Source organism: Engraulis encrasicolus, chromosome 5 (assembly GCF_034702125.1).
Source record: "Engraulis encrasicolus isolate BLACKSEA-1 chromosome 5, IST_EnEncr_1.0, whole genome shotgun sequence".
In the NCBI taxonomy this organism is placed as follows: Eukaryota; Metazoa; Chordata; class Actinopteri; order Clupeiformes; family Engraulidae; genus Engraulis; species Engraulis encrasicolus.
Genome location: NC_085861.1, coordinates 46678722 through 46688721, shown reverse-complemented (window position 1 = coordinate 46688721; position 10000 = coordinate 46678722). Strand labels below are relative to the sequence as shown.

The 10000-nt window shown below is 48.8% G+C and overlaps 1 protein-coding gene across 5 annotated transcripts in view; it reads left to right on the top strand.

Annotated features, from left to right (window-relative positions):
* cspg5a (chondroitin sulfate proteoglycan 5a) overlaps positions 1-10000 on the top strand; it is a 71220-nt gene that overhangs the window by 11680 nt on the left and 49540 nt on the right. For all 5 annotated transcript variants that reach the window (XM_063199576.1, XM_063199579.1, XM_063199577.1 and 2 more), the window contains exon 2: positions 4122-5166. In XM_063199576.1, the coding sequence (XP_063055646.1) occupies positions 4122-5166 (1045 nt within the window). The remainder of the gene's footprint in view (positions 1-4121; positions 5167-10000) is intronic.

The following is a 10000-nucleotide window of genomic DNA, read 5'->3' as shown; positions in this document are numbered from 1 at the left end:
ACATGCAAAGCAACAAAAAAGGCAATCACTGTTTTGCCCAAACAATTGAAATTGTGTCAATCTGAGTCAATTTGAATATCCAAACAGCAATCTTACCCGGTGTCAGCCAGCTGTGACATGTGTTAGAGATACATGAGAGTGTATAATGTGCAGATGAGAGGAGAGGAGAGGAGAGGAGAGGGGAGGAGAGGAAAGGAGAGGAGAGGAGAGGATAAGAGACAGAGGAGATGGTAGGAAAGTGCAGTAGAGGAGAGGAGAGGGGAGGGGAGGGGAGGGGAGGAGAGGGGAGGGGAGGGGAGGGGAGGAGAGGAGAGGGGGAGATGGGAGGAGGGGAGAGGGGCAGAGAAGGGATGAGAACAGAGGAGAAGGGAGAAAACAGTAGAGGACCGAAGGCAGAGCACAGGAGGAGAGCATCAAAAAGGGAAGAGAGGAGAACAATGGATTTAAAAGGAGAAAAGTGCAGTGGAGAGAAACAGAGAAGGGGGGAGAAGAAGAGAGGATTGGAGAGGAGAGAAGCAGAAAAGGGACAAGAGGACACAGTGGAGAAGAGAAGAGGAGATGAGGAGATGAGCAGAGAGAAGGGAGAAGATGACATTACATTACATTATGATGAGGCAGTATGGGGTTGGGTGCATTGCTCAAGGGCACCTCGGCCATGGAGTGTGGTAGGGAGTGGAAGGGTGGGATTTGAACCTGCAACCCTCTGATCTAAAACCCATCTCCTTAACCATTAGGCCACGGCTGCCCAATCCAGAAGAGGAGTAGAAAGGAGAAGACATGAGAAGAGACAAGAGAAGGCATAACAGAAGCATGGAAGAGCAGAACAGAGCAGGGGAGAGGGGAGAGCAGAGTAGGGAAGAGCAGAGTCGGGGAGAGGGGAGAGCTGAGTCAGGGAGAGGGGAGAGCTGAGTAGGGGAGAGCAGAGTAGGGAAGAGCAGAGTAGGGGGGAGGCGAGAGCAGAGTAGGGGAGAGCAGGGGAGGGGGGAGCAGGAAAAGCAGGGAAGAGGGGAGAGCGGAGTTGGAGAGAGGGGAGACCAGAGTAGGGGAGAGCCCTGCATTTCTCCACAGTTGGGCCGCTTCTCTGGGATGACTCATGAGAAGCTGTTTCCACACTAAGGGGAATGGTGCCAATAAGCCGAGCTCAGTGTTTCCACTCAGCCCCCCCGCACCCCCCCATACCGGCCCCCCTGCACCCTACCCCTTATTCCCTACACCCTACCCCTCCTGTCCCAGAGCCCTGCCTGCCCACAAGCAGAGCTGACTCTTGGCTGATCTGGCCTGATATTAGGACGCACATCTGACTGTATTGTGGCCCTTGCTCGGCTGTAGATTGCTGGCGATCCTATTCATTATTTAATCCTTAACTACATCATAATAACATTGCAATGACATTGCCAAGAATCTTAAGTAACAGATAAAGACAATTAGGCGAGGTCATAAGAGAGGTTCTGCATGAAAGGGTTAATCTGGTACAGATGACGTCGCTGATTTGGACCTGTTTGTAAACCGGATCTGGCACTTGTCCGTCTCTATGGTTTGGGCCCTGATGTGTTCCTTCCAGGCCACTTGCAGACTAGACTAGACTTGGACTCTGGCTGTGTGTTGGCCCTTGCTTGGCTCAGATCTGGCACAGATGTGGTGGGTTAATTGGTCCCTATTTTGACCCTGATCTGGCCTTAGTCCGGCCATCGTTTGGCTCATGTGGTGATGCCTGATGTGTTCCATTCAGGCCTTTAGCTGCAGCACACACGATACACACTGGTTAGTGTAGTGAGTGTGGCGCGCTAACAGATCTGTCACTTTGACTGTGCAGTGCTGTTCCGGACATGCTAATGAGAGCCAGAGTCAAGATGTCTTTCTTCTGTGGAAATCCACTATAGATAGTTGTTCAATACAGAAAGAAAACTTGTTTTCCTCCCCTCCCTCTTTTTCCTTCTCTGTTTGAGTGTCTGTCTTTCTTCCTTTCTGTCGTTCGGTCTGTCTGTCTGTCTCTCTGTCAGTCTGTCTCTCTGTCTGTCTGTCTCTATGTCTCTGACTCTCTGCGTTGGTCTGTCTCTGTCTCTGTCTCTCTCTCTCTCTCTCTCTCTCTCTCTGTCTCTGTCTCTCTCTCTCTCTCTCTCTCTCTCTCTCTCTCTCTCTCTCTGTCTTCTCCCTCCCTCTCTCCTTCTGGATGCGCTGGGGACGATGCTTTCATCTTGTTTACAGTACTTACTCGCTGGAATGGAAAGTGAGATCTGATGGCTGCTCTGCGCTGTGCTGCGCTGGCTGTTTGAAGGCACCCAAAGGCGCGCAGCAGCGTTGTGCTCTCCTGATGTCCGTCATTAGCGAGGAAACTGTCAGCTGAGAACACTGGGGAGTTCCCTGTGAGAGAGAGGATAGCAGAAAAAAAGACAATTTGACTATTTCACAAACAAGATCTTTTTTTTTTGTAGTGGCTCATTCTTTTTTTCCACTCCTGTAGTGTGAAGTGTGTGTGTGTGTGTGTGTGTGTGTGTGTGTGTGTGTGTGTGTGTGTGTGTGTGTGTGTGTGTGTGTGTGTGTGTGTGTGTGTGGGCGTGTGTGCGTGCGTGCGTGCGTGCGTGCGTGCGTGTGTGCGTGCGTGCGTGCGTGTGTGTGTGTGTGTGTGTGTGTGTGTGTGTGTGTGTGTGTGTGTGTGTGTTTTGAGTTAGTGGGAGTTCTTTTTACTGGCCTTTCGCTGGTTTGTTTACTTCTTGTTCTCTCTCTCCCCTTCTCTCCTTCTCTTGGCGTATGAAACATGAAGTGTGACGGTCGTGTGTGTGTGTGGTTTCTCCACACGTTTCTCTAGCTGGAATCGGGGCTTCGGGTTCCCCCGATAATGTGTTTTCCAGAGGATCACTGCATAAACACAAGAGCCCTGTCCAGGGCCGGACCCAGGCCAGGTCTGGGCCCGAGCCCAAGGAGCCCAAGGATTAACCTGCGTTCGACCCTCATTTTAAAAAGCCTTTTTTTCTGATGGCAGTGTAACCGCTAGAAAAATAAGTACCGTCGTCTTTCTGGGAGGAGGAGGATAAGCATAGCATATGCAACCCCGGCCCTTAGATGTAGATTTATCACCGAGTAATTTTCGGTTTATTTCCCCCCTTCCCTTCCACTGTTCTGACTTTCACTGCTGTCACAGGGGCCTTTGGACGAAGAGTTATTAGTGTAGGAATTAATTCCCTGAGTATGGCTTTTTAACAGTGCCCTGCCGTTAGTAAACTGTTATTGATGGGGGAAGTCTTTGAGGCCCTCTTTTGAGGTTGAAGAAGGTTGGTTTGCTGAATTGAGATTGGCTAAAGGACCATGTTCTCTCTCTCTCTATCTCTCTCTCTCTCTCTCTCTCTCTCTCTCTCTCTCTCTCTCTCTCTCTCTCTCTCTCTCTCTGTCTCCTCCCTCCCTGTCCTCTAGGCTCGTAGTCTCTTTCCCCCTTCCGCTCTCTCTCTCTTTCTCTTCCCCCTCTCTATCTCTATCTTTCTCCATTTGGGCTACTCTGGGGGTCCTAGTTCCCAGCCTTAATCCATAATCTGTGCTCTATTCCATCCCAAAATAGTAGAATTTTTATTACCCTTAATCCAGGGTCTTGGCAAAGCTGCTTTGTAAAGAAATGGGAAGAAGAATGATTATTCTTTTTTTTCCGTTAGTTGGGAAAACAGTTTCTGTTTTATGAAACATGTGTTCCATATGCTACAGAACTGCTTCCACCAAAAAGGTATTTCCATCTAATACAAATACCCAACACGAGTGTACTTACCACACATGAACCCCTTACTTTCTTATGAATCGATGAATCTGGTTTGGGTTGAGGTCAGTTCCGTAACAGAGCGTGTTTCTAATATTCTGGTGTTGTTTCACATGTAAGAACGTTGTACTTGACACACAATCATTACTACTTACATTGTTTTTGTACACGAGGCGGATGCCTCCTTTTCCGCATGCAGTTGTCAATATGCCACTATATTGAAGTGAGATAAGTACCGGCTGGCTGTTGTGTCGCGTTGAGCAGGGGGGATGGAGCTAAGCTTCACTTTAAACTCCGCTTAGCGAGACGCTGGATAGGAGAGATTATGTAAGATAAGACTGTGCGATTAACGGCCCAAATCTTCCTCTCTGTCTGTCTACAGGGGCCAATGTGACCGAGCCAACGGACACCACTGCTGCGAACGTGACCTCACTTCCTGTCGTGGGTGAGGGTGAGGGCGAGGGTGAGAACATGGCCGACCTCACCAAGGTGGCCGACGCCGAGAGCCTGCGGGCCGGACGCAAGCCGAGGGGCGGCGAGGACGCGGGCAGTGGCATGATGGGAGCTGGAGACGGCGCCTTCCCGTCCGTCGTCTCCGCCAGCGAGGACGAGACCGGAGCCACCATCGGAGGAGGAGGCGGAGGACGCCAAGCCCTCAGCCCAGACTCGGCAGAGACGGACAGCCTGCTGCCCCACGAGACCCGCAACTCCCAGCAGCAGGAGGAAGACGAGGAGGAGGTGCTGGATGCTGAGAAGGCGGTGTACACCGACGCGCCCTGGCACAACCTGGGCAAGCAGGAGGAGCAGGAGACCACCGTCTTCGACCTGGACCGGGAGTTTGCGCCCACCACCACCCAGTCGCCCATGGTGCGCATGTCCAACTCCGACGTCCTCACCGTGGACTTCATGGACTCCGACGAGTCCCGTGGCAACCCCCGCGGCCTGGAGACGCCCGCCCCGTCGGCCCACGAGCTCCAGGGCCGGGACCCCACCTCCTGGACCATGCCCGACAACTACGACTACCTCACCCCCTACGACGACAACATCTCCCCCTCGCCCTCCGAAGAGTACGTGGACACCACCACCACCGACATGTACGACGACGCTGACGCCACCACCACCACCACTGCACCGCCTCGCGCCTTCCGACCACGCATCCCCATCCCTGGCCTGCTGGCCCCAGATGGCCCCCTCACCAGCGGGGCTGGCGCTGGAGGGTTTGGGTTTGGAGGCGGTATTGGAGCTGATGACTTCCCCGCGCCGCGTCCTCCTCCTGGGGCTGGTGGAGACGGAGCCAGCGGTGGTGGTGGAGGAGGTTCAGAGTGCCGCAACGGCAACTGCAGCAAGTCCCCCTGCGACCAGCTGCCCAACTACTGCTACAACGGGGGCGTCTGCTTCTTCTCCGATGGCACGGGACCTTTTTGCAGGTATTTACTGAAGGCTTTTCATAGATTTTTATGTAGATTTAATAAGTTAAACAAGTGAAAGTGAAGCAACACAAAATAACTCCTAACTGTCAATGATGTCTCAAACACACACACACACACATGCAAAAACACACACACGCACACACACACGCAAACACACACACACACACACACACACACACACACACACACACACACACACACACACACACACACACACACACACACACACACACACACACACACACACACACACACACAGCAATAGCAAATGTTTGCGTGTGGTGTGCTGTTGGAAGTCTGTCCCTGCTGTCAAACAGTGCTGTCCTGCATTAATGAACTACTCTTTAGGGAGTGAAGGGACTCATAGAGGGACGGGGCCCACACACACACACACACACACACACACACACACACACACACACACACACACACACACACACACACTCACACACGCACACACACTCACACACACACACACACACACACACACACACACTCACACACACACACCGTCTCCTTTCCTACCACCATATTTGTCCTGAGTGTTTATTGGGCATTTTTATTGGGAAGTGTGTCTCAGGATAGCACAGTCTTTTCCCCCGATACACGCTGTTTTCGCTCTACAGAGCACAGTCCCTTCCCGTTACATGACAAGTCAAGTCAAGTCAAGTCAGGTCTATTTGTATGGGGCATTTCGTACACAGGCAGCTCAGTGTGCTTCACACAAATAAAAGCATAAAAACAGAGCAGATTAAACAAGACATGTTGTTTAACTCTACAAGTGAAGTCCTTCTGTGGCTTTGACAGCGTTTGACCCCCAAAATGTGCTACAGAGGCGCCACAGTTTGCATGACAGCTGCAGAATATTTTACAGTGTAGGCAGTCATATATACTGTAGTCTGCTTTCAAATTTCAAAGAAGTCAAAATGATTTATAGATGACTGTCGTATTGGATGACACATCTACCAATGTTTCTGTTTGTCTATCTATTTTAGCATGCCTATCTTGTGATTCAGACATAATTCTGCCACAGATACTGTACAGCACAGTACAGTACAAGATATAATAAACTTGACACTAAACTGTACGCACCTACAGTATCTTTCAGGCAGGACACTGTAAGGTGTTATGGCTTCCTACCCAGAGACTAAAGGCTCTTTATCATGACGGTCTCATCTCACGGCCAAACTGCTCAAATGGAAACAGCACTGACAAAGCCAAAGCATACAGCAGTTCAGTAGTGTAGTGAACTCCACAGTAGCTGTCCAAAACCTTTGACATAAAGGGGGTGCTGGGGGAAATTTCCATTATGTTTGCCGTTTGCCATATCAAATCCACACAAGAACTCCCTGAGGCTTGTGAAGAGGTCATTGTGGCACAAAAAAAAAATCTAATCTGGGTTTAGCAGAGGCAGCCAGGAATTGAGTATGTCTTCCAGTATGAGCGTTTGGCATGTAAATAGAGGGAGAAGGGTTTCACGCAGAGGTGGACAACAACAGACAGACACCCCTCATCTGCCTTAGACTAGCAGCTTCACACTCACTTCACCTTGGATTATTCCATTTTGGTTGTGAGCCTGTGTCGGCTACTATGTGTGCCATGTTCTCACCATAACAACCAGCAAACAGTTCCTACTACTAATGTGCAAATATTTGCCGAGAGGTGGAAGAGAAAGAAAGAGACAGAGAGGGGAGACAGAAATAAACGTAGAAAGAGATATACGTAGTATGTACACATATAGAGAGAGCGATAGTCAGAGAGACATAAAGACAGAGAGAGAGAGAGAAAAGACAGAGAGAGAGAGAGAGACATAAAGACAGACAGAGAGAGAGAGAGAGAGAGAGAGAGAGAGAGAGAGTCAGAAAGGTCTGCCTCTCCGTTTGTGTTCTGCGTCGCTACGGCAGTCTGCAGTTGCTCAGGATGGATGGATGGTCTAACATGGATTCCCCCACATCTGCCCATTAGAATACTAATGCGCTGTGCGGCTCTGAATCGCTCCACTGGACTCATTACTCTCCTGGCCGCCACTGATGGCAATGATGATGGGAGAGCTGCGCCGGCACTCAAACACACCCTTTACGGCCGCTTGTCGGCGATTCTTCTGCCGCTTGTGATGACTGAAAAAAAGATGATAAAAAGAGTCACCGTTACAGATATGCACGGAGAGTTGAGGTGTGGGGGAGGGGGAGGGGGAGGGAGGTTGGTTTGAGTCAAAGGTCAAGCTAATTCACATTTACGAGTAGCTCCATCCGGACTCATGAGCCAGACCAACACATCTGATTTTCGGGTGATTAAGAAGCAGACTGCATACACCAGGTGTACAACCATAACCATAATTGGGTGCAATTAAGGGATTATTAGGACTATTTCAGATTGAAAAAAATAGTTAAACTGTAATGCAGCATGGATTTTAATCGTAGGTTTATTCATATTGAGCGGAACTCACCCAGGATAAGACATTGAAATTGAAATGTCTATGGATTTGTATGTTTAAGAAAGAACATCAAATCAATCCAAGGCCAGGGACCTGGAGGACAATGGCTTCGGTCATACTGTCGGGATTGTGCAATGGAAATGGATATTATATTTAAAACAGAGGTATGCCACCCACCATGTCTTGGGCTACAAACCTCAAAACCCCAATCGCTTCAGGCCACTTATACTGCAGTGCTGTGTGATGAGAGCCTGTGTTCACAAACCATTTCAAATCTTACCATCGCTCTTATCTGTATTATCTTAAGAGCACTCAAAAGTTTAACTGAACGCTCTTCTAAATGATGCCCTGCTGTGAGGCCCAATCCAGCTTTACTAATGACAACCAGCAAGAAAGCTTATAATGTCTTAATAGAGAGACCTACAAACAGCTAGTACTGAACTGTACAGAGAAACCAACTCAATCAACAAGAAATAAGTATTAAATCGACTACACATGTTTGACAACATTTTCTTCTGTAATAAAAGGGGAAAGAACCTACAAACCACAGGCAGACCGTCTTCAACATGTGTAAAATCCAATCACATGTTTGGGTGGATAGACAGGAGCTAGTTAAATTCAAATTTCACAATTAAATGTTTTATTGAGCTCACTTCTCCAGCGGCTGTTCGGTGTCGACAGTTTGTTTCAGTCAGCTGGTGACGTTATTGCATTCCTCCCAACCTTCATAATAAACCCCCTGTGATTGAGACAGGATATTTTACAACGATTGTAACGCTGCTTTCCAGATAACATTGTCATGAAGAATGATACAATTTGATGGGTTTTTTTCTGTTGTTAGGGAGTCGGTTTATGGAGTTTTGGAGGTCAGATTCCTCTTTACTAATCCCCAGCTCTCTTGGATGTAGGTCCTGCCTTTACTTCTGAGCCAAAGGGAGCTTTGGGAATTACACATAAAACTTCCCAATGTGAGGAAAGACACACCCGTTATTGTTACTGGAAAACGCATTGCCTAAACTGGCAAATTGGGAAATATATTGAGCACATAAGGGAATGTATGAGGACATCAGAGTTAATTTTTCTCTCATTTCCTGGCCATCATGCTTAAACAATCTTAAGTACATTGTATCTATTGAGTGTCAAACAGAAAAAAATATGACCAATACAATAAAACAAAATAACTGAAAATTGTATTCTTAAGAGACAGTTCTTTCACCATCATCATTTATCAGCTGAGAAACGCGCCAGTGAAATGGCATGGCCTTCATCTGCAGCTCAATGGCACACACTCATCTGTTTGTCATAAACAGTTATGTAGCCTACGTAGCACATACGTATGTGTGGAGACCATCTCAAGATGTTGTAGCATTGACATTGACATTGACATCTTCATGGCTCCCCAGCCTTGCCCAACCCCCCAGGGGACTCTTTCTGGGTCACAGATCAAGCACCCGTAAGATAATTATGGATGGGGATCCTTCTTCACATATTACTGTCCTCTGCCGACTCCGATCTGAGAGAAGGTCTTGTCTGTCATCTCTTCTCAGCTCAGCTCAGTTCAGCTCCACCCGTTAATCTGTTTTCGAGACCGACCGTGACCTTGACCTTTGCCAGATGCCTGAGGAGACTGGAAATGTGATGAACCCCTCTGCCGTCTGAGAAGGTCTGAGATGGTCTCGCCTGGTATTGTGTTTAGGCTGCCTGACTGGTGAGGAGCTTTTTAGTCTTTAAGACGTCAACAGGCGATGTCCCAGTGGGACTGAGATATCGTTTCAGGGGGTTCAGCCCAGTTGTGTCTGTTTTCCTTCATCCTGTTGCCTTGACCAAACCCATCACTGGAACTGAGGAGGGCTGTTGGGTAATGGCAGTTGGCTGTTGTTACTACTCCTGGCTGATGTGTGTGTTGAAACCTTTTTTTTGATCGGCTTTGCTACACAACAGTCAGAATGTGGTCTGTAGCTGTCCAAATGAAGATGTATGGGTTGGGGGGCAGGTGGATTGAGATCAATATTGTCAGTCTGACTTAGCAGGCTTGAAAGGTCCTCATGTTATTTTTTTTTTACTCTAATCTAAGGAAGCTGGGAGGTGGGGGCCAAACAGTTTGAAAGGTGGAGGCACTGGCCATGTCAGGGTTTTGGAGAATTGTAGTTTTGGTAGACGGAGAGATGGGAGACCCAGGAGGGCTTGTGACCGCATCCTCCTTTCAGCTTCTCAGTAAAGTACCAGGGAGGCTGTGGATGGAGGGTTTGAGGGATGATGGGTTTTAGGGCTGGTGGATCTCATGGTTCTGGAGGGGGGTGGAGACCCAGGAGGATCTGTGATCACATCTTCCGGGTTTGGCTTCCGTTCGCATTCACTTCACTGGACAGGAAGTGTTTCTTTACAGGCCTCGTTAGG